The sequence below is a fragment of the Leptidea sinapis genome, chromosome 1 (genome assembly GCF_905404315.1).
Source record: "Leptidea sinapis chromosome 1, ilLepSina1.1, whole genome shotgun sequence".
Classification (NCBI taxonomy): Eukaryota; Metazoa; Arthropoda; class Insecta; order Lepidoptera; family Pieridae; genus Leptidea; species Leptidea sinapis.
In genome coordinates this window covers 21,386,298-21,414,156 of record NC_066265.1, presented here as the reverse complement: position 1 = coordinate 21,414,156, position 27,859 = coordinate 21,386,298, and the positions used below count along the sequence as shown (strand labels likewise).

General features: G+C 33.6%; 1 protein-coding gene across 2 annotated transcripts in view; it reads right to left on the bottom strand.

The window, feature by feature from the left end:
• LOC126977404 (uncharacterized) overlaps positions 1-27,859 on the bottom strand; it is a 360,855-nt gene that overhangs the window by 21,433 nt on the left and 311,563 nt on the right. For both annotated transcript variants that reach the window (XM_050826232.1, XM_050826312.1), the window contains exon 8: positions 25,810-25,987. In XM_050826232.1, the coding sequence (XP_050682189.1) occupies positions 25,810-25,987 (178 nt within the window). The remainder of the gene's footprint in view (positions 1-25,809; positions 25,988-27,859) is intronic.

Below are 27,859 nucleotides of genomic sequence, written 5' to 3'. Positions count from 1 at the left end.
AGCTTAAAAGATTAGGGCGGCCACGTGCTCTTACAACATAAAGGCTGTTCATGCTGTTAAAGGCAGAAGGCAAAACAAAAAAAAAGCGCGACAAATGAAAATTCACTAGAAAGCGTATCAACAAGAAAGACTTGAAGTACAAAAATATCCATAACATGCAGTGTAAAACCTTCATTGATTACAATAATAAGAACAGAATTACAATAACGGAGTCATTACAATAGAATTTCCTTGATAAATGCCTGAAAATGATTATGGGTTATCGCCAGCTGTAAGTAAACCCACCGCTCATAATGTAAGGGCTTGAAATTGTATTTGCTTTAAAACTGCCATTTTAAATGAAAGTTAGAAGTACTATAAGTTTCAATGTAAAGTTTCACCATGAAAAGGTGCAAAACGTAATAATTCAGAGGTAAGCGATCAGGTGTAGCTAACAGCCTCTCTGATTTACACGCCAACTTGATAATGTTTCAATTTCGATTTTTCCCCTGACAAATGTTTTCGATAATGTTTATGGTTATTTTTGTTTTTCTAGACCAACTCGGTGGTTATTTCTAATAAATTTACAGTTCTTTAGCTTTGAATATAAAGTTAAGTTGGAATTGTGTTAAAAAAATCGTATAAAAATCGTCCGCGTCCCTGTCATACCATTCTGTAACGATATGAATATTGTTTGTTTTTTTTTCAAATTTACTTAAAGACCACATGTGGCAATGTGCAGTACAATAACGACAACTGGCAACTCCGTCCGGAAGAGATGCACCAACCACCAGATGTCGCTCTCTCGTGCAGAGGATCTCTCTAAATACGACCGCGCGCAGACACGCGTGCTCCTGCATAACTCGTTTATCGACGCTTCCTTTAGGAATTTGGATTTGGCTTCCAATATGGGACGAATTTTGGAATATTATTTTAATGACATTGGAGATTGATTGAATATTAGGGCCCACCGTATTGTAAGTGCTTCCGAATCTCGTTTACAGAATTACAGGAAAAACGAGAGTTCTGCTGGACATTAAAATATATACTTAACTTATACTAAGATGTCTGTCTTGCATTAGCTTTTTCCTCACATACTTGCCTGCATTCCTTCACTATCATGAAACCTTTCATAAATTCATAATTAACATATTTTATTTGTACAGGACAACGTCTATTGGATCCCCCAGTCTATATTTATAAATAAACGCTGTGTGTATGTGTATACCTATAAAATCCGAAACGACTGGACTCACGTTGATAAAACTTTTATCTCAGCGTTCAACGGGTTTTGGACCGATTTTTATGAAATTTGTCCAGCGAGTGATCTTATCTTTGTTTGACAGTAATGGAACAGAAATTATGTTTTCATTTCTTGGCAAGGTGCTACAATTAATAAAAATGTAAAATTTACATATTATTGCACGTAGCGAAACTAAATAATAGAAAAAAAGCTAACCAGGTGTCATTAAAAATTGACATAGATTATTGTCACGTGGGAAAGTGAAATTTATTTACAGTTTAAATTTTTACTATTCACATTTCCCCAATACTCAACGTGGAATTCCATGCAGACAACGCTGTGGACACAAGCTAGTATTATATAGCAAGAACTTTTTTATTCAACATCTATAACAAACTCTAAACATTTTTCAACTCTGACATAATGTGCAATTTATAAACTTTACTGGTTTCTCTCATATGGCTGGTTAGTGCAAGCGAGCACGCAACATAGACAATACTGCTCTTCAAAGACGTAGGTACTTATTAAAAGATCGAGTATACAGTAATAACAGCTCCTAATTGTAAATCTCTTTCTGCGTTTGAATAAAACAGCTACAATAATAATATTTAAACATTGTATGCAATAAGACAATATTTCTTATATTAAAACAATTGTTGCTCAAAGGGCTTCCTATTACAACTTTCACTGTCAAATGTTGGGATAATCAAATAAGTCGCATAAATGTTTGTACAAAGTTCTACAAACTACATTTTGTCTCATCCCATCTATTAGCAACAGGAGTGAATCTGCATCTAGCATATAATGTAGTATATTTTCTTACTAGAATAGTTAGTCCATTAGTGCGTTAGTAGATTTGTAATTCTTTGGAGATAATTTTCTGAAACCTGACGGTTCAATTAATAGACACTTTTGACGAACTCTATAGCCCAGTGGTGAGTTTCGAATCCCGGTAGGTGCACACATTTATATGAGGAATTTGAATGTTTCATTTCGTGTCATGGATGTTTATAAGTATTTATGCATGTTTAAGTAAGTACATTGTATAAAATATATCGTTGTCTTGCACCTGTCGTGTCGGAGAGCCACATTGCCATAGTACAGGCTGTGCCTAAATAAATAAATAATATTAAAATCAGGATACTTGAGTAGACTACATCAACAACAACACTACAACCAAATTCCTCAGAATGTTAAATATTCTCATTTGCCATAAAACCAATATCTACTACAACTGCTTCAAATAACTTTGATCAAAGTAGCTCAAACAATGCAGAGCTATTGATAAACCAGAATACATATTATTCAGAAACAAAGAGGTGAAAATATCGGAAAATGGTTGGACTGGTATTTTTATTATTGGCATTCGTTTAAAATATATTTCAATAACGATTGAATGGACATAATTAAGGATAGCATGAGAGATGAATATACAAATACAGCACGGTAGGAATGCTCAATAATAGATTCCAATTCGACAACGCACCGCCTTGTTATTATAAAGTGTGCAAAAATTTTTATGAAGAAATAATTTTGATATACCTAACCGGACGTCAAAATATGTCATCCATTCGAAAATATCTAATATATATTAATAATCTTGCCATAAATACTGAAATATTCTCATGCGTAAGCAAAATTTTTCTGTGACCATTGCGTACCGCTTCAGTAGTTGTTTCGATCTTACAACCCTTATTATTTTTTAAATTATCAGTTAAGAAATGACCAATACTTCTCAAAGCTGCAAGTTCTAAGTCATCTTTTAAAATACGCGACATGGTTCTACGTGCTATCTTCATCTCAAAAGATAAAATCTTTTGCTTTCGGACAGCTTTGAACACCTTTTTCGTACGAACACTACGTGGACGGCCAGATCATTTTCTGTTTGTGACAGAAAATGATCTGATCTATCTCATTGTACCTATTAATAGCCCAGTACTCAAACATTTTATTAATACCAAGCGTATGGAGAGTTTTTAAAATTTCATTGGCAGTTCTCTTTATCACCGATATTATATACTCGAGGCATTCGTGCTCGAGGTGTAGAACGGTAGTGGCCTGCCTGTTTAATATACGAAGGTGATCAACAACTCATGCAGTTTTCTTTCGATTATCTAATTATGAGTGATCACCAACATCAATCGACACCACTGTTGTCGTCACACCTTTGAAAAAATATGCGGAGGCTCTTTCTTCGTCAACAGGAGTGAGATAAATGATTCAAGTTCACTTAATTTGGTAAGACTTAAATTTATCGATTATACGCTGTTATTTTTGAAGGTAGTTTTAAAACCAAAAAAGAGTTTCATAGCTACTGTTTACAAAGCCGTGTGATTGATTCAATTAAGTGTTTTAATTTATAAGAAATTCCTTTTTGTGAAAATAAGTTTAAGATTTATAAATAAAAAGATACCGTCTCCAATGAGTGCTGAGCACTTATATGCAACAACACTTAAGAGAAATAAATTGTTCAGTGAGTTGCTATTTTGTGATTATATTTTCTGTTAATAATAGTAGTAAATTTACTAATGCGTTATTAGTTATTACGTATGGGATATTTTTAGAGCCTTAAGACGTCATGTCATACACATGCCATGTGAGTTTTCCGAAAGTGACGAGTAATAAGTTCAGTTCAGTATCATTATGCTGAGCATACGAGTATGGGAAACTTTAACTATGATGTTTAAAGTTGTACTTTGTAACGAATTTTGTTTACATACTGGAACGAGTGTGCTGCAATGCGTAGTGCAGAACAGCGGGAGATGTCACGTGATGCCTTGCGCAATATTCGCATGATACAGCGAGACTCAAGCGATGGAAGACCACAGGTGAATGTACTTTGGCTATGAGTCTGTGTGTCGTTGCCATAGTTGGTGAGATCTTTCAAAATTTGGTCAGGTTCGACCGAACGAGAACGGATATATATAATAACGGAATATGACAAGATGCTAAACTTCATAGTGTTTACGTTTTTATTGCATGTTATGAAACAACTTTTGAATGAAATAATGTTTTTTTTTTTATATTTCCATGTTTAATAGATCCAACGGTGTGCCACTGGCTCGGTGTGCTACAAAATGGAAACTGCACTTGCTGCTTATCCTAGCGTAATGCGTAGTACGGAAGAGGCGTAGAGCATCGTCAGGCGCGACCTGTGTTTTTTTTCAATCGCAGCATCTGCTTTTGACGCTGCGGTGTGGTGCTGCAGTGTAATAAGCATGTACAGGTGCCCCTGTACATGCTTATTTACGTGGTGTGCTGATACACGGGCATACTTTGGTATGTCATGGTGGTTTGTCAATGCAACGTGTACGGTGAGAAATTTTAATTTTTTTACGATAGAGGATCATATTGCTCATATGAAATTTAGTAACTTAAAGGGCGTGCACTGTGTTGTTTTATTATTGTTGTAGGAGGAAGACAAGATTGTTTTGTTAAGGATTGCGGTTGCGTCCATGGCACTCACGATCTCTGCAAGCTTGATATTCATCGTAGTTGATACGTGTAACTACAAATCCTTGATGTATCCACAACAGATGCTATCGGGACACCTTATGGAATCGTGAGCAGCCACGTACTCACCACAGATCCGTATGACTGTTTAGAGCGTGTTATCTCTGAGATAATCACGTCATAAACTGTTATGTCAAGCAGATAAAATTTGTCTCTTATACTACGTCATTTGGACAAATCATTGAATAGTATGACGACAAACAATCGAGTGCGCGATAATATGGTGCGGTCCAGTGACGGGTGCGCATGCGGTCGTACGACTGCGGGCGGGAAAGTTATTAATTTCAATCGCAAGTAGTTCCCATTAAAGGTTGAATTTTCAATGACTCAACATATCGCAGGGAGGTAGAAGGCATGCGTAGCTTGCTCACACGTTTCTTAATCGCAAAATCTGCATATTAGTAGTGACTGAAATAAATCGCTTAACATGGTGTAAAGGAGTATATTGCAGTAGCTATCTATAAATTTTGAAAATGCTTTTTCGTGGTAGTTGGCCTTAAAAATCGCAGAAAAAGCGGTTGAAAACTAAAAATATTTTTTTAGATGAAACTAAATTTACCGGGTCAGCTAGTAACATAATTATACTAGATAAGATAAATTTTGTAAGTTTTCTCGGCCTTATTTCTCAAACTCTCAAAAGTTATATAGATTAGAATATATTCATTGAAGCCTCAAATTCTTCAGAATTTAATTTTTTGTATAATTCACGAAGGATTTTAGACATTCCAACAAACACATTTACCATTGCTTATTATTTAGTTACGCACAAAGGTATTGGATCTCAAAATATACACAATTATTAGCTTATTATTTTATTTTATTTTATTTTTATTTTAGAGATACTCCAGTTGCCAAAGACATAAGAAGGCCTATGGCTAAAAAATTAATTTAATTAATAATCTATCCCCAATCTACGCAGAACTGTAGAATGAGTTTCATTGCGCGATGTTTGCAGGTCGAGTCGACATAGGCTACGCTCCCTACCACACATAGCTAACTGAACTATTTGAATTACGAATATATAGGTAAGTAGGTCTTCTGTATTATAAGTCGATTTACATATCAATTATATGACTTGAGTCGTAACGGACTACGGCGTCCAGTACTGCCCGACCAAAGACTATGCTGAAAGTTCATCAAACTTAGTGTAGGCGAAACAACGTTTGCGAACTGAACCGTGCCTGGCACCTTCAAAATTCACAATATAAAATTCATCGTATACACTTTCAAATTCAAAATTATTTTTTCAAATTAGGATTTAAAAACACTTATTACACATCAAAACCTATCACCCATTTGAAATAGTATGCCTCAGACCCGAAAAGAACGGTCGCAAGAAACTCACTCACCTGAAAGGCCAGAGAAACTCATTAGACGAATTATGTTTGTTTCTCCTCCTCTTCCATAAACAAGTGTTCCATTCGGTACGAATCCAAAATAATCCCTAAATTTATTATATAAGCATTAATCATTAAACATTCTGACATCAATCTCTAAAACTTATTAAGCTTACATCAAAAGTAAACGTTTACAAAATTAAAAGCTTTCTTAATCCATTTCGCGTCAGCCGAGACACGCTAATACAAAGCACTTATTGCTTTATGCATATTAGAAAATGAGAAGGAAGGTAATTCATCTAACTGAGTCATAGTCACGAGCCCCGATCACTGTTTGATTTTCATTAACTTGATTCAACTAGCTTTAAACTTTTATTATTGGACATTATTGGATAAGTAATACAAGTTGGCAGCGTGACACTACGCGATTAGATATTGCCTGCTGTTTATGACATAACTTCCAATCTGTTCGGTGTTTCCAGGATTTGGATAGCTTCAAATAACCACTTACAAAAGTTCCTGTAACGACTCTGTAAGTCATCTGGTGTTGGAACAGAAAGTCGACTAAAATGGCTAAATCTAAGTCTTCAAATAACTACAAAGTTCTGATATCGCAAAAGAAAGTTTCATCATAACCTAAAATTGCTACAATAATGCCAGGCTACATGTTTTGTTAAATATGGGGCCATAAAAACAGCGACGCATGTTCCGGCTTCGCTGTCAGTAATTTGACAAAGAAACAAAAAGTGAGCTCAAATTCCCATCTCCTCGAATCCTTGAAGCGTCTAATTCAACAGATTCCAATGTAGTGACAAATGTTAGGTTTTTCGTCCCGATACGGCAGAGACGCGTGTGGAGCCACAAAGACGGAGATTTTTATATTTAATGTCAACTAAAAAATATTAATTTACTTTTCTTTTTCATATTATTCTTATTCTTGTCACCTTAGATATAAGATGTTAAATCTCATTAGTAATTTCACTAGCTACGGCGCCCTTCAGACCGAAACACAGTAATGCTTACACATTACTGCTGCTACACGGCAGAAATAGGAGCCATTGTAGTACCCATAATCCAGCCGGCATCCTGTGTAAAGGAGCCTCCCACCGAGTGATATTTATAATTGATAAACAAACACTCAAGCATCAAAGTCATTTTATTTGTTTGTATTTAATAATAATAATTTGAATCCTATAAAAAATCCTTTTCTTTTGAAATACTATGAGTGGGGACACTAAACCCGACTACAATTTCCTAAATTAAAATAAATATTGTATTTGTAAATGTTTTTTTAAAAATAATTCGTGGTATTCTTTCTGTTGAGTTGAAAGCACTCGCGCATTTCATAGCTCCAAGTTAAGTCCTAACAAAAACCAGTCTAAGCGGAAATTCAAATTGAACGACAATAAGATTGACGGGCCAGCCAGATAGGACCCCGTTTCATTTCGCAAGCTTTTATGTATGGCTTAAAAAACGTATTACTTTGGCCATCTTTCTTGCGAAACACATAACATGTTATACGCTTCTTTATTGAAGCTTAACTTTTTGATGTTTACAGCTTGATTTTTCTCATTTCAGAGTCATCGCTTATGTGAAGAGGAAATGAGGTTAATTGTGCATCGTGAATAAAGTCTATGAAGCGAGCTTTCATAGAGACAATTCTGTAAATCACCCTCTAACGAAATAAATTTTCTGGTATATCATATTTACAATAAAAACATATTTTGAAATGTGCATAATGGTTTGATTAGACTAAGGATAGAGTTATATACGTTTTACTATACATATAGGTTTAATTGTTGCAAAATCTGTGATAAATATTGTATAATAATATAGTCTCTAACTGATAACTCTTTAAATTATTTTATATGTCTGCTGCAATCTGCAAATTTTAAAATAATTAGATACTGTACGTAATTGCGAAATTTCAAGAACAATGTTCGAGAACTTTCGAGAATAATCCTTATGTCTAAAGCACACTTTATTCGTTGATTCATTCAGTAACTGAGCGATACAAACAACATTCACGGCAGTACCTACGACAAACGATACTAGTGTATTATTGATATCAGTATTAATTGCTGATTACTGTCACATCAAAAAAAAAAAAATTGCGGTATTTTATTTTAATTTACTTACTGGTTCTTTCGAAACCTTGTACTACACGTAACATTAGGGTAATTTTTTTGTTAAATTAACATTTTAGGAGATCTTTCTATGTGGTCTTTGTATACAGAGTCCAAGGCAATATCACCACACTTAATGTGCTCCTGCAATATTACAGTGAACTTAAACTATTGTTCCTGTTCAAAACGTGTCGGGTTTTGGAGAAACGACTAACTCTCAGACGTTTTAAGATGCGTTACCATTCAGATAACTGTTTTTCACTTCGTCTTAAAAACATAGAAATAGAGAATCTAAATGACGTCAATTAATTCAAATTATAGAGAGAATCAAATACGACTTATACTGTATATTGCTCGGATTGTCGGAGACCCAGTGCTCTGTGAACGGCTGGATCACGTGGCGTTGCGTAGAGACGTCGCTTCATTGTGCGTCTTCTACCGCATTTATCACGGGAAGTGTTCCGAAGAGCTTTTTCACCTGATACCTGCCGCCAAATTCCACCTTCGCACGACACGCCATAAATTAGGATATGATCCCCGCCATCTGGATGTGTGACGGTCCTCCACTGTGTGATTTTCAAGGAGCTTCCTTCCACGTACTACAAAGCTGTGGAATGAGCTTCCTTGTACGCTGTTTCCGGGATGATACGACATGGGTACCTTCAAAAAAAGCGCGTACACCTTCCTTAAAGGCCGACATGGTTCCTGTGATTCCTCTGGTGTTGCAAGAGAATGTAGGCGGCGGTGATCACTTAACACCAGTTGACCCGCACACTCGACTGTCCTCCTTTTTCCATAAAAAATATATACAGCGTTCTTTTCGCATACTGTCCTTATAACTTCACAGCTGTTTATTCTCTATGTTTTGCTTAAAGGACATGAAACTGATGGTATAAAATGTCAAGAGAAGGGTTAGTACCTCGATCGTATTTAGAACAAAAATGACCCAATCTCACATTTAAGATGGTTTTTCTTCAATACAATAATTCAACTTCAACTGTTGTATTACTTCAAACACTCACTAGCTCCATTAAAAACTGAATCTCTTAAAGTCTTTATATCGAAACTTTTTTCCATATTTTAGCAACGAAAACATCTCCATAAAAATGTGATAAAGAAGTTAAAAATCAATTTCAAGTCAGATTATTTATATTTCCCTATAAGCCAGTAAAATGACATTTTGGAAAACGTCCAAGTTTCTGAGATGGCGATCATGTAAGCGCATTCAATGTAATTTATCTTGACTCTCCTAACTTAACTGGAGGTTTTGGATTACACACTTCCAGTGGAGAAAGGTGATCTAATATTACCTTGAAATAGCCTGACTGTAATCGAAGAATGATAAGATTTTCGAACTGATTCCTCACAGAAAATTCAAGAAGTGAAACACGTGAGTATATTTTATATTAATTTCAAGAGAAAGGGGGTTTTCATAAAGCGCTTAAATATAACATAATTGTCATATTTCTTGTCTTAAAATACACTGCACATTTTATCCTGCTATTCAAATATTAAGGGTCTACCATTATTGCCTTTTATGCCTTATTATAACTTTAAGCACATATATATACATATAACATCTGTCTCCCAGAGGTGCAGGCAAAGATCAGTCTTCCATTTGCCACGTTCCTGACATACTTGTCTGACTTCTATCACTATCGTCAAACCTTGCTCTCTTGTCATTGGTTGATTACTTTACTTCTTTTCATAACCGACTTGATCGTGGGATGTACGGCTGTGTCGTTTTTGACCATAATATCGTAAAAAGTATAACAATACTCGGAACATGAATGAAATAAGCATTCTTATTAGAAAGCACAACAAAGGACCTTTACTTTTTTGTACCGAAAAATGCATTAATCGAACTTAAACTAAAAAAATATTTTTTGTTTGAACTTTTCTGTGCCTTAACTAAAACTAGACGGTAGATTGAATGTTAGTCCTGTGTGTGAATGGTTGTGTTTCATTAAAATTTAAAAAATAAGACTTGTTCTTAGATAAGAATTATATAATTTCTTTTGAATTTTAATATTTTTATATGTTATAAATAATTGTATTACTACAAAATAGATGTAAGTATATTTTTTGTGACATAATGGGACCAGACGAGCAGGACTTCATCTGATGGTAATTGATACGCCCTGCCCATTACAATGTACGCTCAGGATTCTGGAAAATCCCAAAAATCCTGATGGGCACCACAATTGCGCTTCTCTCCTTGAGAGATAAGCTGTAAGGTCTCGTTTGCCCAGTAATTTCACTAGCTACGGCGCCCTTCAAACCTATATTGAAAAGTATATAAACTTAAATATATAAATAGATATCAAGGCTCACATTTAACTAATTTCTTAAATCTTAATAGAAATCCAAAGCAAACATCTATCAGTACCCAATTTAAAAGCAAATTAAAAATAAATACAGCATTTACCCTATCACGTGCGCCCAGAGAAGTTCAAGGGGTCGCTTAAAGAAAATTTTACCCATTTCCCGAGCCGGGGAGATTTACCCCAAATCGAATTCCGTTCCTGCTCGGAATGGCTTTAATTTAACGGACGAATTTGTCTAATTCCGATTCTTATGCTGTGACAAATGTAAATTTTTGTTTAAGACTTACTTTGCGCTATTATTTTGATTACTAAATTGAATATAATTGAAAAACTAAAGGTTTTAACTTAACTTTATACATAGTCGTGCCATAAATCTAGCCGGCATCCTGTGCAAAGGAGCCTCCCACTGGTAAACTAGTATACATTCTATAATATTATTTAGAACCAAGATTTTGTGTCATCTGAGAATTGGTCCTGAGTCTATATTTCAGTTTGTCAAAATATTCAAATTCATAAAGTAACATGAATCGGAAACAAACAATTAGATTCATCATATAAATGTTGGAACCTACCGGGATTACAACCCAGCATTCCCAGAGAGATGCGCTTAGAGCTGAGCGTTAAACAGGACCATGAGGTCATCAATTTTAATATTAGAAATTCCTAGGCTGAAGTAATGGAGCAAGCCTAAGGTACGTAAGCGTAGTTATAACAACAACAATTTACCCTGTATATAACAATATAGTTAAATACACATTATTTAATTAGGCTTCAACTAATTTGCTTTTCGCTTTTGATACATTACTATAAAATATATTTCCTTAAAATTACTGAATGTATAATTACTATATGTTCGGAAAAACCACGTTTCACCTAGCACATCAAAAGACATTTTGACTTCAATACACTTATCCCATTGGACTTAAAGATGTCTCATATGCAACATCAAAACAAAATAAATAAATAAAGACCTATTCAAAAATTCTTTATATAATTTAATAAAAATAAACCAAATTCGAGTTAATAAATAAAACTGCTTCGAAATTCCCATCCAATATTTTAAGCTTTAATTAAAGTGCTCAAATTATATGCGGTAAACGTTTTGCCCGGAGTGAAAATTTGCGAAAACTACTTCTAAATTTTGTGCAGCCCGAATGGAGATTAGTGATTCGAATTGCAAGTATAAAGCGGAAGTATCATTAAATTTCATGCTACCAAATGGTATTTTATTAAAGCAATGATATCACGAATGCCAAGTTCTTCTAGTGCCCTAATGATTCTCTTGAGGAGGTGTTATATTACTTCAATACTTTGTTGTGGTCAGCTGTGATGGTGTCATGGCGGCGGAACGAGTGATTAGTATTTAGAGATTAAGAACGAGTGAGAAGTGCAGAGTGTTACCATGTGGTAAATGCATAGTTATCGGTGACTGCAAGCACCACACTTTATCTCGGCTTGTGCTAATTATCACACTCACACTGTTTTCGCACTCCTCTACTGCTGCATTTAAGACTAAGTTAAAACAACAATTATTGTCCTTACCTTAAACCTTGTATCTTTATTCATTATTATATCCCTGTCTGTGTCTTTATTTATATAATACTGTGTATTCGCCTAAATATTCTATTGTTTACTTATCCTATCGTTCTGTTGTCATGTATGTAAAATTGTATTCATTTGTGTTCTCAGTGAAACTGTTCTAGGATATATCCAATATTGTAATTTGCATATTTATTTAACTTTATTTGTACTACAGTGATGTATCTGTTTGTTTCGTTAATACATAAAAAAATAAAAAAATAAATATCAAATTATGTTATTTCCGTTATTCGTGACTTCCTTCGTCCTTCAAAATAAAATAAAAATTAACCGCGCTTGACAATCTCCCGGTGACTTTTATTTGCAACTTTGAACATATTTATTATAGGAATATTTAAATCCCGCTTCAGCTTAAAACTTGAAATGGTACATGATATTTACATTAATAGATCAGTGATTTTGCATACCGACCGGATTGATCGTAGCACTTAGTGGAATGAGTTGCGAGTTCGTATTCGGAAACCGCTGCACTTTTAAGCATTACTGAAACACGTAATTATAAATAGTTAGGGAAAGCTGCAAAATTAGTAATATGCAAGGATTATTGTGTTTCGGTCCGAAGGGCACCGTAGCTAGTGAAGTTACTGGGCAAATGAGACTTAACATCTTATGTCATTCAAGTGCCGCTCAGAATCCAGGTTGGCTTCAATGGTGGCATGAGTAACTGTTCATCTACGACGTTACGATCATTGTGTAAGGGCGGTTGTAGTGTGTGTCACCCGTCAGCACCATAATACGGATATCTTGTATTTTATGTTGTGATGACCCAAACTAACACGTCGACTCATCACAGTCAGAAGCTTGTGAGGTTTACCCCCTGGATAGTTGTTAGGTTAGATTAGGTTACTAGGTTGTTGGTAAGAACTCTCTCTTACTCTTCAACATCAGTGGCAAGTGGTATTGAGCCAGCCACCTAAGTCAATAAGCCACGTCTTGCAGATCATCCGCTGCATCGTTACACAATAAACCACAGTGTCTATTGATCCATTGTCAGAGTCACACGGTTGTCGGTTAGCAGAGGTAACTTGTGCCTGGGACAATACTCAATGATAATTATAACGTACTATTTTATCCCTACTCTTTAATGAACGTGTATATATTTCCACCCATTGATACCTCTAAAAGTATATTTTTAAATTGGTAGTATTTATTAAATTCTGTGATAACTAAATGTTGCTGAAAATATGAATAACTTCGAAAAATTGTCGTATAATTAATCTTCTTGTTTATCTACCAGAGACCCATATTACATAATTCCATAACGTGTAAGCGATTGTTGAGAATACAACACTGGAACACAGCACAGTGGAATCCAGTACAATAAAACATTTTCACGATCTGTAGTGGAAAGATGTCAGTAAATTTCTCATTTGTCCGAAAAACTAGATAACAGTGACAAATGGTCGCGTGAATGACACTCAACACCCGATCTGAATCGCTAAAGGGTACTTTTAGTTGAACCGATTTTTATTCAATCGAATAGTAATATTGGTTAACAGAATTTTAATATTAAATTCCGTTGTGGTATAGTGGGATAGTTCATATTTATCCGTGAAAGGTGGCTGAAGGAAACCACTAGATTACAATATTTGAATTTGGAACTGCTAGATTTATTCAGATACTTGTAATCGACACGTCACCCGATCCCTTATGAATATTAAGTGTTCTATAGAAAATAGTACCTTAGAAAATATAAATGTTAACAATAAAAAGGACTGTCTGATATATCTTAAAGTTAAATCAGATCAGTCATCACTATAAAAAAAATATAAAAATAGACTTTAAGAGTACCTTGAAAATACTCCTAACTAAAGTCACAACACAATTCAGTATATAAATAATGATAAATTCCAACATAAAATTATGTAAGGAATAATCATCATGACCATTTGCCATAATATATTGAAATAGAAATACTAGCTAATACGAGTACGTATTTCCGATCGGCTAACATTTCAATAGCAAAAGACAATGTTAAAACGTACACAGTCAGAAACATGTAAAGCGCGCTCATATTATGAAATGGTTCCGGAATATCGACGCAAATGACCCACAACCCGGTTCATTATCGTCTACATCGGATATTAATTCCCGCGGGACATCGAATGTTAGTCAAACAGTTTGACGGGAACAGGGAACTGTTTGATTGGGATTCAGGTGGAAGCGTTTATGTGTGAGCTAGATTACTGAATGACGATGCTCTCATTAAATGTTATGCGATTCTTCATTATTGAGTTGATAGATTGTTTCTTATAGTATAAAAGGCATTTATTTTCTCAAAATTGATTCCTTTAGAATTCTTTTTGATGTCATTTCTAATATACTAGATATTACTACCGCTTCGGAATCAAATGGCGCTCTGATAGAGAAGGTTTTTTTCTTAGAGAGACTGTCTATAACCAAGCTGATATACAGGTGTCCCAAAGTTATGGGACATGAAGGGAAAGTACCTTAAATATCGAAGATAGGCTATTTTACTGAAAGAAGACTTTATGCTATTTTTAAAAGTTAGTAATTCTGCATTCTAAGATTTTCTAAAAATTACTTGCCTCGTCTGGGGATCGAACCGACTTAAATGTAAAAAAAACACCCCTACTCTTATGATGCCAATCGAAAGAATGGCCAAAAACTAATAACTCTTCTTAAGTTATATAGTATTTTAAAAGAAAGTAGTCAATTAAGGGGGTATTTTTTTGTAAATTAATTAATTAAATGCTCAAAATGTGATCTCTCTTGTCTTAGGCAAATCTCCAATATTTTAATGAGTCCGCTGCCTGTTGATTTTCTTATCATTTTATGGTGAATACTCGATATGATATTGCACGAATCTGTTTGTAACTCGCCCACGTTCTTGTATCGCTTTTTGTATAGCATATCATTCACGTCTCCCCAAAAGAAAAAATCTAATGGTGTAAGGTCCGGGTATCGGGCCGGCCATATAAACGGTCCATTCGTACCAATCCAAGTAGGAAAACATTCATTTTAGGTTGTTCCTTTGTTTTAAAATACTATGTTACTTAAAAAGAGTTATTAGTTTTTGGCCATTCTTTCGATTGGCATCATAAAAGTAGGGGTGTTTTTTTTACATTTCTTTCGGTTCGATTCCCAGACGAAGCATATAATTTTTAGAAAATGTTTGAATGCAGAAGTACTAACTTTTAAAAATAACATAAAGTATTATTTCAGTAAAATAGCCTATCTTAGATCTGTAAGGTACTTTCCCTTCATGTCCCATAACTTTGGGACACTCTGTATAGCACTAACGGCTCTCTTTTGCAAAGAAAACACTATGTCAATGTCGGCAGCATGACCCCACAGTAAAATACCGTACGTCATGATGCTGTGAAAATAACTTAAGTGATAGGTAGTCATGATAACATACATTGGGAATAAACAGACCGTACCCAGCTAATAAATTATACTATTGCGAAATTTTATTTGATAATTAAAAGCACACTGAGTTGCTTGCACCCATTCCTCTTAGATCTGAGTTTATATTATTAGGTGATTTGAGATCCTATTTTAAATGAACGATTAAAAAAAATATTTATGTACGTAATTCTTTTTCTAGTGATTGTAGGTAACTATACACGGGCTATATTTTGTTTAAAAAAATTAAAAGATGCCTAAAAATAGTAAATTAACAAATAATTTGGTAATTACTAAATTGGCTACAATGTGGCGCTGTAACACGTTGCTATTTAAAATGTGTTAGTCGTTATTTTTTTTATTATTCTTATGTAATAAAATTTAAACTCCAAAAATTCTGATCGGCTTTGCAACTGCGCTCGTCACCTCGTTATATATTATTTAATATCATAAGATGTTAAGTCTCATTTGCCCAGTAATTTCGCTAGCTACAGCGCCCTTCAGACCAAAACACAGTAATGTTTACACATTACTGCTTCACGGCAGCGCCGTTGTGGTACTCATAATATAGCCGGCATCCTGTGCAAAGGAGCCTCCCAGCGTTCTGTCTAGATGAATGGCGTACTACCACTGCGCAATTCTCAATGATCTCTCACCTACAGCGCAGAGTATTCCTGAGAAAAATTGTTACTACTATTGCTGTTAGCTTGTTGTTCTATAATTTCTTTAAAGATAAGAGATTAAACTTAACAACTGGCGGCCATATTAAATTATATTACCTACGTCAAACCAAATTATGAAACAAACTGCCTACCGTAGTGTTTATACCTTTATTTGACCTATTGGCTATCTTAGAAAGAACTGCAACCATTTTGTATTTCTGTTCCTGCCAATACTCAGTAGTTATTTATAATATGGTATAGTTGACAATTGAATAAGTCAACAGTTAATTATTAGTTATAATACTGAGGCATTTTGTTTATTTGAAAAAATAAAAGTGTGCTCTCTCTCTCTCACATAGGGTTAATGCAAGCGAGCACGCAATATCGACAATACTGCTCTTGTGGTTTATGAGTGTGTGACCTTCGACGACTTTGTTACCTCATCGATAGACGAGTGAAAAACACAAGTCAAGAGCTGGGGAAATTTAATCTAAGGTCGTTAGGTGCATGTAACGCTAGGGTTTGATTAAACGAGTACCAAAACTTTGTCAATGTAAATTAAATTCGACTAATTGGTTGTTTTAACTGGCTTTTACTCGTAAATATAAACATTTTTTTGTTATGTTAGCTCGCTTTAATATAAAACTAAAATGTACTCGCTCATATAATTCGAGCTAATTATCAAAAGTGTAGGAAAAACGTATGAAATAAGTTTCCGACTTCATTACAGTTAGCGGCTGAGTTATTCTGTTTGAAGCACTTCATGTGAAACTTGACCTAATTATTCTTTAAAGTTATCCTGGGTAGTTAAACCTGCACTGCTGTTACTTGAGAGTGTAGAAAATTATTAATAAAATAACTACTTCTCCATCATTGAATGTACTTTTAACCCAAAATTAAAATAAACATCCGTATCAAGGATCCAAGACAATAATATATTTTACTTATTTTTACCTTTTATCAAATGCAAGCAAGATAACAAAAAAAAAAGTGTGTGTGTCAGCTCCGACGCACGACTGGAGTTTACTCCTCAAGAACGATTGTCTTTGAACAGGTCCTAAACAAAATCAAGTCAAATGGATTCGGTTACAAACACACCAGGGGCGTGCATTGGTTTTCCAGCAAGGTAGGCATGAAGATCAAACTAGTTGTAGTTGGACTTAGTCCGACAGCACTAGGTTTTCAGGTCAAAATATTGAAGTTGTTTGTGTTACGCGTATAGTTTCGGGACCATTAATTGGTCAACATAATATTTAAGTTCTTATCACTCTAGGTAGGTACAAGTACCTAATAATATTAATTGTGTGCATAGCTCATATAAATTTGTATGAACTATATTGAATAATTCAATATTTATTACATTCAAAGCACACATGTTTATTTTATATTCAATACATGTCATAGTGCTGTAATGTATGAATTGTAACTTACTTAGTACCTACGTGCTTATCAGATTTTCCGGCACTATTATTTACACCACATTCTTCCATAATTTATAGAATTTTCACTTAACTTTATGAAAGTATAATAATAAATCAATTTCAATAATATAATTAAGCTTCAAAATACAAGACAGTGAAAGGTGCGCGAGAAATGATGCGCACCAAAAACGTTACTATGAGATTTGATGAGTAGATTTTACTATCCATATTTTTTCATACCGGGCGCCTTATATGAAAATCGATTCTTAAAGAGTAAATTCCAAAAACTTGAAAATTCGTTCAATGACTCAAATAATATAAATAAATAAATAGGCCATCGAGAATCTCATAATTTTTTTTAAAGAAAATTTAAAGTTTACCAATTTTTGTAACAATTTATAATTATTTATCAATATATTTTGGACACAATCTATGCAAAGTGATTAAAAAAAATATATGCAAGCGATTTCATTTTAATAGGTACAAAAAATAAAAAGGAAATATATCATAAAAAATCTAAAAATATTTAATGAGTACAGTAATGGACAGCAAACGGTAGTACGCGGACATTTTTAAATAACATTTAGTTGACCCAATGACACAGCTGCATGTAGTGTCAAATAACAAGACCAAAAACCGGCAGTGAAAAGAAAGTTTGAAAGACTGCAAGCTGTTGGAAAAGCTTGATGCTTTTACAGATAGTTTTACTCTGAGAAGGGATAAAATATGCTTCAATGTAATACGCAAAATACGAGTATTTAATTCTAGGATTTAGGAAATGAATTTTTTAAGTTTGCAACCAACATCTAAAACGTTAATCGCTTTTGGCAAACATCAAAGCTCTAACAATTCGAAAATACAAAAAAGGACGATGTTTTCTTCGAAAAGGTTTGCATTAAAAACTCTTGTAAAATACTTTAATAGAACATCGTTTCGCACTCAGTTAAGATTTAATATACCCAAAAAAGTCCAAGATAATGAATTAATTACGAGGTATACAAAAGGTTCAAAGATGAAACAACAATTAAATATTCATTATGAGAAATTATCGCGTTTGGCGGGAAAAAAGATTCAGGCTAAAAATAATATCGAGAAAGTGATGTGCCTGGATACTTTAAAATATCGATATTAATAAAATTGTAGAAATGCTCACTTTTGTTTTTGTATGTTTATTTAAAAACAAAAACACGAATATTAATGCATTATCTTTTTCTAAACATGTACTTATCAGTTATTATTATTATATTTTTGTAAACTGATTTGCGACTTACACAAATACGCAATATAGCCCCCAAACTTAAATCTATCTGCTTTTACATGTAAAACTTAAGGAGTCAAGATTTTTGCAAATCAGGATAGTTGATGATGAACCTATTCAAATGTGTTGTTAATATACTATGATAATATGTTAGAATCAGGCTCATTATAGTTGTTAAACCATACGGAATATTGTCATAAAATCTTAAATCTAAATATTATTTTCTACAATAGAAGTACTATGACTATGAAAGAAGACTTCATAAAATATGACTATAGAAATTATCATCAAATACTATCTTTTAGTTTGATTGCAAATACAAAATATTAAAATACTATCGATACTGTACTTGCAATCACTAAAAGCATTAGTGAAATGACCCTTATAATTGTCTTTGGAACGCCCCACAACACTTATTTGAAAAATAAAGGCTTTAAAGTCTTCGTAGAAAACAAATATTATTAACTGATGATCTGAATGCTGTATTATCTTTTCCTAGCATTGCAAAATAATAAGTATTTTACCGGATTGTGAACGCAACTCTTTTAATAATACAATTGCACTAACTGTGCATTGGCAACCACGCTAAAATACTTAGTTATTTGAAAATTTGTGGGGCGTGCATGATCATATATGGCGGAAAAGGACTCAGACACACATATGTTGAAATAAAAATGGGGAAATAAATAAATAAACAGTAAATTAATGAAACAATGCACTTAACGATTACACCATTAAAATTTTTGAAAGCTCTTATGAGGTAACATAAGCGTAGGCCGTTCTGATATTAAGGAATTCGTTGCTAATATTTCTGTTTCGCCTAGCAGGGTCAAAAATCAGTGCATTAGAACTTAGTAGTTTTCCTCCAAAACAGAACTAAATATAACGAACTTTTGGGAAGTAAATGCAAAAGAAATATTCTGTGCCGATAGGACTGTTATAATTTCAAAATATTTATTTCGAGGCAATTAAAACTATATTCGATTCGTACCTATTTTGTTATTATCTACTATTTACTATATCTCATTATTAAATTTTCTACCTTAATTACGTTGAGTACAATTGTTAGTTAATTGTGTTGCTGTAAATAAAAAATAAATAGTTGTTTATCTTCATTTGCTTTTGGTCACGTTGCGAATTCTGCGCTAGATTATATTTAATTAATGTAGGTCAGGAACCCTTTACAGTGCTTAATAAATGTTGTTTCCACTAATCATTTCCATTTATATCCATTCAGTAAACTCTTATAGTTTGCTAATTATAACAAGCTGAACATTTCACATCTTGAATTGCATGATAATAATAACAAGGAGTTACGAAACATTTCATTAATTAGGTGAAGAGGATTTTGTACTTGTTTGTTAAAATAAAATTGAGCAGCCTACGTACATCCACCCAGTTAAGTGTAACACCAAAAAACATACGTCACGACTTTCTAAAAGTCATAGACATGACGTCACGAATAGACGCCATGACACAGTCACGTGTCTTCGCCCGAAATTGTGTTGAAAAATTTGATAAATCCTTTCATTTTCTGCTAAAATTGAATACTTGCTGATTAGTCGTTATTCGAAAATAATCATTTTTTAAATCAGTTTTAATTTCTATTGAAAGAATACAATAGTATGCTTTGAATGGAGTCTTGTGAATGCTAACAACATACACTTGGTGGCCTACGCTTGCATTATTCATAACATTCAAGAATCAAAACAGACGGCTGTGACATTAAACTATAACTCCTCCGTGTGAACTATGACAAGTGTTATAAACAATTTAATTAGTAGCTAACTTCGACACCCGGCCCTGCGAGTTGCATCCCAACTTTGCTTTAATACGCTTTAGAAATATTATATCTCATGCGGGCTTCTCACAGCGTTGTTTGGCGCAGCGAACTTTATCATAGTTTCAGCTTGTATTTGGATGAGCGAATTGAGTTTTGCAAATATAAAAAAAATGATGAGGTTTCGGATAATTTCTTTTATAACGTAATTGCAATGTTAGAGGACACTTAAAATGTCTTAAGCTGTCAAAGATCACCATTCCTATTTTTATTCGTTTTCATTTCCCAAGGTTGAGTGTTAGCTCCTACACTATTAATGTTGTATATCAATTATATGATGGATGCCTCCATATCGAGGATTGCATTTGCATGAGCATTGTGATAAATTATGTGAAGATGTTTACAATATTTATAATTAACTATTCATAAAAATATTTAAGTTGACAAACTTCAATAAATACGGCACTTTTTAAATGCGGTATCATCATAAGCTTAGCGTATGTGCACCTTTATCTAGCCTTACTGACATATCCATTCCATAACAGCTAAGCAAAATAAATTGTATTCTAAATTAATTGAGAAAACCTCGTTAATGTTCGTGTATTGTTACACATATTCTATTTACTACAAATAGTAAATAGAATTTGTGTAAGTTTTTAATCCTGTTACCATCTAATTTAAGTAACATGTTTTGTTTGTCTGCCTGTCTGTATCTAGATATGTATATCCCTCTATGGCTTCAAAAGTCTAAGCTGATGATAGTTAATGAATCTCTTTAAATTGTTCTGTGATTGTGCACCCATTACAGAATTTTCTCCATTTACAACAATAAAATTTCCAAATAATTATGTACCCACCTATCTACTAAACACAAACTTTAATGCGACCTTAAAATTAACTTTAAAATAACGAAATTATATCATATAAATTATACTTCCTTCCTGAAAAGAAACCAAAATATTAAATACCTTATAGTGATAACGTTAAAAGTAACGTTCGCAAGAAAACGTAACAACCTCCCTACAATTGGTATAACAATAATCAAAAATTTTATTATTTACAAAAAAAATGCAATAAAGTAACGCGGATTCAAATTCAAATATTTTTATTCAAAATAGGATGTGACATCACTTATTGAAAGTCAAAAACTACCACGCATTCCAAAATGAATGCCTCAGATCTGAGAAGAATGGGCGCAACAAACTCAGCGGGCTTTTTTTTTCATCGAAAAAATATGTTTACAAAGTAATATTGTACAATTAAACTTATTATTTAATAGCCTGAGGGCAGTTACTCCATTCCCAATCTGTGGTATCATTAAGAAAGTCATTTATGTTATTGTAACCTTTACCACACAAACGTTTTTTAACAATTCTATTGAATAACGTAATACTTTTGTTTTGAACATTTTCTGGGATCTTGTTGTAAAAGCATATATATCGCCCCACAAAAGACTTACTAACTCGACTTAGTCGAGTAGTCGGCATTATAAGTTTATATCTGTTACTGGTGTTAACATTATGGTTTTGATAGTTTCTAGAAAATTCACTTATGGCCTATGAACATACATTATATTATCAAGAATATATTGAGATTCATTACCTATTTGTTTTTTTTTTTATTATTCCATGGATATTATTACTTCACCTTTTTCCATAAACTATTATTTTCATTGAACTTCTGTTTATTTAATTATTATAATTCAATATTATGAAAGTATTTTTATCATTACGTCAGTAATTGGTGTCAGCGATTCCGTGACGCGCCAGACCACCGAATTTTTTTCTTGGCTGTTCATTTTTAATTTGCGATATCTTTTATGATATTCATTTATGTATGTATGTTTGTTACAGACTATCTATAGAATTTAATTTTATGAGGCTTGAAATATGTCTAAGTAGCTTTCTAATTAGCATATTATATCTGACAATTTTCTTAGAAATTTAATAGGTTTAGTAATTTATTTATCCGTAAAAGATAAAATGAATAATAAATAAAATATACGATAGTTGACTTTTCTGACCTTTGAAAGAAAAACAATCATCATTTTCTCACATCTCAGAGGGTTAATTTATGTTGAATGGCAGTGTTCACCATGAAAGCTCCCAGATGTCTTGAATTTTTTTCTAAATATTTCTACCATCATATACAAAAACTTAATATAACAATTAACTTAATAGTTCCAAAATGAAAATAATAATACAACTGGCCGGATTCTGAAAAGGTTTTAGTGCTATAGTACTAAAGCTATGTGTGGTCTATGGACCACATACATACGCTGCGGCAAGTTATACAGAAGACGGAGGAGTATAACCAGCCACTATGCTTGGCGTTTGTGGACTATGAGAAAGCTTCTGATTCGATCAAGATTTCGGCGGTGCTTCAGTCTCTTTGGAGGTGCCACATTGATTATCGATATATCGTAGCGTTTTTTTTTATGATTATAAGGGACGAGACGAGCAGGACGTTCAGCTGATGGTAATTGATACGACATGCCCATTACAATGCAGTACCGCTCAGGATTCTCAAAAAACCCAAAAATTCTGAGCGGCACTACAATTGCGCTCGTCACCTTGAGACAAAAGATGTTAAGCCTCATTTGCCCAGTAATTTTACTAGCTACGGCGCCCTTCAAACCGAAACACAGTAATGCTTACGCCGTTGTGGTACCCATAATCTAGCCGGCTTCCTGTGCAAAGGAGCCTCCTACTAGTAAAAAAGTATTGTTTAAGCACTTAAACTTCTTAATACTTTGCACTTAAACTGATGTTTAAGTGCGAAGGTCTGTTCACCGCTGCATTGAAAGATGTCTTTAAGCTTCTGGACTGGAACGGGCTGGGCATCAATATCAATGGCGAATACATCACTAACCTTCGATTCGCAGACGATATCGTAATCATGACAGAGACAATGGAAGACTTAACCCATATGCTCGATGGCCTCAATACAGCTTCCCAAGGAGTAGGTCTCAAAATGAACATGGACAAGACGAAAATCATGTCTAATGCCCATATTGCACATATGTGCGGGAATATTCCCGTAACAGGAACTGTACTCTACTATTCTGTTCTTTATTTTGAACTCGTTTCATGCCATAAATATTTTTATATTAACGCATTCCAACCCCAATTCAAGATATATTTCATACAAAGGGTTCAGTCACCAAGGACAGCCAGAGCCTAGCGTTGAAAAGCCAGCACTTCCACAGAGTCTAAGCAAATCTCACATTGTGTTGGAGCTATCATTCAAATATTTACTCCGTTAGCTGCAACTGTTTGTCGACGCTGAATATTCCGGTCGAGTGAGCAAAGGTAATGCTCAGAGTATGTTTGCGATGTTTGTTTGACATTACTAGATACATATTGTAAATACGAGTTCCTTCTGTCCTACACTGGCTCTAACAGATGTGACCCTAACGAACAAATTATGATGCGGACTTTGTGAATTTATCGGGAAAGTTACCGAACTTCCAAAGAATGTCGTGTTATCTTTGCAGAATACAGATAATGTCGGAACTTTTCCCTATTAAATTATGATTAGCAAAAATATATTTTTATTTGTGTTTGATTAGATTAAATTCGGTATTTTCTCAATATTTTTATGTGCTGACAATTATCATAGACTTTGATTACTACGAATAACCCTTCATCTCATATAAACAAATTGACGTACTAAAAACAACTGGACTCACAATCACGTTCAAAAAGTGTCTGAAGCAAAACTCTGCCTATGCGTCTATTAGGCAGAGTTTCATACAATAGTCATTGAACATTACTACAACCAAATAAGGTGTACTTTGAACGACTTTTTTTGACTACTTTTTATAGGCAATTGGGTGTCTTGTTGTTTAATAAACGTTAATGTATATTAACATAAACCATTTTATTAATATTTCCAGCTTAAAAAGTATTGCTAACGACACGACGTTATTTATTTATTAATTAGTTTATTACATGGGAATTCATGCATACGTTTTTCGACCCTCTTACGCGAAGTAAATTACAGTGAGGAATCATGTTACAAAATCTTGCGAAGAAATTCAGTGGTTGTGTGTTAAGTTGATCAACTCGTACTGAACCAGTGTAGTAGAGTTAACAGGTACCAAATAGCTGAAACCCAGCGCAGTGAAACCAAATAAGATAAAAATATTTTTATTTTGGATCAACATTAAAGGATGAGTATTGACCTCGATTGATGTGAAGTACACATTATTAATAAATAATAGGTATGATGTCAAAAGTCAATAGAAAAGTGCTTTTCTTATTGTTTTACATTTGAAAACATTTCATTGTATCGACAAGCTAACTCGTTTATGCTTCTTAAAGAATTCAGTGAATGCATGCATCAAATTATAATAATCGAAGCACATAATGGACTTTCCTTCTATGTAGCCAATTTCTTACATTATTATTCAGTTGCAATGCATTTCAAATTACATAATCCCCTTCATTTCTTTCCACTCGAGCTCGAGCGGTTACCGTTAGATTTTTCTCTTTAATATATTTATTCAGTTGCCAAGTAGTTGCATTTCACCCCGAAACTTCTCTAAAGGTAAATTGCAGTGCAAGTCAGTTGGTGCAAATATTTGAATTGTAGAGTGGGATTGCTTTGCTTGCTTCGATTCAAAGCCAATGTTTACGCAAAAATATAAAAATTGCAGCTTCATTCATTATCTTTGTATATATCTAGTCTTAGCTTGTGATCCATCATAATCGTGTGGCCTTAGACAAACTAATTCCAGAGCTTCAATGTGATTATAGTACAGAGATAATGTATTGTATGCATTAATAACTCTCGCTGAGTTTTCAATGCAAGTTAGGAAAATCGGTGAATTCTTCAATATTTATGCCGAGGAGATATTCGAAAATTTATTGAATTAGGCGTTAGTTTGCGGAGATCCATAATTACCCAAATGTTGTGAGCCTTGTTGAGTATTAATTCCCCTAAGATTAAAAATGTAAGTTAAGATACTATCGTCAATAGAATATTCGCTATGTCGATATTTTTGGAACATTATGAACGAGAATGATGACCACAGTGGACAGGTGATGTTTTTTTATAATTGATGTACACCAATGAATGAATGAAAGAACATTTTCTTAGCTACAAACGTAAGTTTCAGGTGCTATCTGACGGAGGTAATTATACTTTATATATAATGTTTAGGGAGATTTTACATATTATATCTGACTTACCACAGGAGCTATCTCTTGTACCAAGAACAGATGCAATCTGCGGTCGCTCCTCGTTGATCACCAGCTCTGCTCTCTCACTGTACACGGAGTGGACTGTAGAGACACACGTTAGACGAAGCTGACCACGTTCGAAGCTGTCCGGTCGTACGAGAAATGATAGTTGGCTGACTGATGCAACCTAGAATAATACATGCAACGTGAAAGAAAAAAATAGAATGCCTACTACATTTACATACCTAATATATGTCATGTAGTTAAGAACATTACAATATGTAGTACACAGAAGTATGCCATGAGTACTGGCAATATTTTGGCATTGGATAATTAAACAGATCAGTTGGCCAAATTGACTGCTTAGATTTCTAATAGATCTATTAGGACGCGTAGATAAAATAATGTTTTATAACCTTCACGCTTCGGGGCCCTACGTTTTTTCATCACTAACGCCGAAAAATTATTGCTGACAAAGACGGTAAAGTCTTCGCAGCAGTCCTAAAGTAAGTTGTGAAAGCTTAGTATGTTTTAGTTAAAATATGTGGAGTTATTCTGGCGTTCTGTCGTGTTGTATTGTCCTCGTAATAGAACATTAGGTAACTATTTTTATACTTTTGACGAATTACATTATAAACACGATGGATGATAATCAGTGTCACAATACGAAAGATATGTTTTAATTGATTTAAAAAACTGATAGAAAAAGTACTATGAAAAATTTGGAAAACAGATACGCATACTTTGAGGGGAGTAGAAGTAGCGTCTAGACTCTAGAATCAGTTTGAATGACGTCAACCGAGTACATTCTAGTGACTACACTAGTAGTAGTAATCTGGGTCCGAGGGTACTAGGATGATGAGAACTTAGCTTAACACATGAGCCCCGTGGTCACTTGTATGTTGATGATCACCCTTGTATGTTTCAGGGTTACTTTTGTACCGCTAACCTTTAACACTTAGCGTTAAGCTCATTTTAACTTCAAGTATAGCATTGTTACGAAATTTTAAAGCAAATGTAACAGCGCAGAGGGGATTGAGAATATCACTCGAGATTATATGCAAAGTGTTTAATAATACTCAGAATTGAAAATAATGAATTGTACCGACTTATCATTATTAATTAGTCAAATATAACATTTAATATAATTATAATAATACCACAAGCAAACTGTTGTTTGGAAGTTAATACTTAGTAGTTTCCAATAACTTTGAGATTCAATTTTGCAAAGTTTAGAGTTCCTGTATTGACAATATATTATTAATAGACTATGAGAGTTAAACTGTTTTAATTGAAGGCCTTACACATACGTGTAATATATATATTTTTCTGAAATACAACAAATTTAGAAATTGAAACAATGAAATATATAAATAATTAAAAACATAAAATGTCCTTAGTAAGTACTTCAATATACTACACAATACTTTTAAAGTTAAAATTTTTCCAAACTTGTCATTCCTAATGTCAAGCCATATTCAGTTATCTTATTCTGTGACGCGCGATCCGGTTCTGTTCACTTTGTTCGTGCTGCCATATTTCATTTATTGTTCTAGTGGTTTGTGACTAATTGTAATTGTGACTACTCACCGATTCTCATATTATTAGTGTGTTTTTATATTTTGTTGTACTATAAGATATTAGTAAACCTTTCTTTTGTTACTTTTCATACTCGTTTGCTTTGTACGTAAATTACTTACTTTTTACTTTTAAGATAATTTAAGTTTTCTCAGAAAGTGAATTGTTAATTCTTTTGAGAAATAAAGATTCTTAAACCATAAACAAATATGAAATTTAATTTTAACTTTTTCAACTATGCCATGTTACTAAATATTTAATGACAATTTTCATTTTAATTTAATCTACAAATTCAAGCTACAATCAAATTTTAACAAAAAAACAACTGACCTCAAAAACACTATTCCCAAACAATAGATATATAGGCACTAAAAAGTTTAAATAAAATGCGTATTTTTACACAATCTAATTAATTAAATTTATTCTAGCTACGATTATTGTAATTTTTGTAATCGGTGTCCTTCCGCCGCGACCCGCTCTT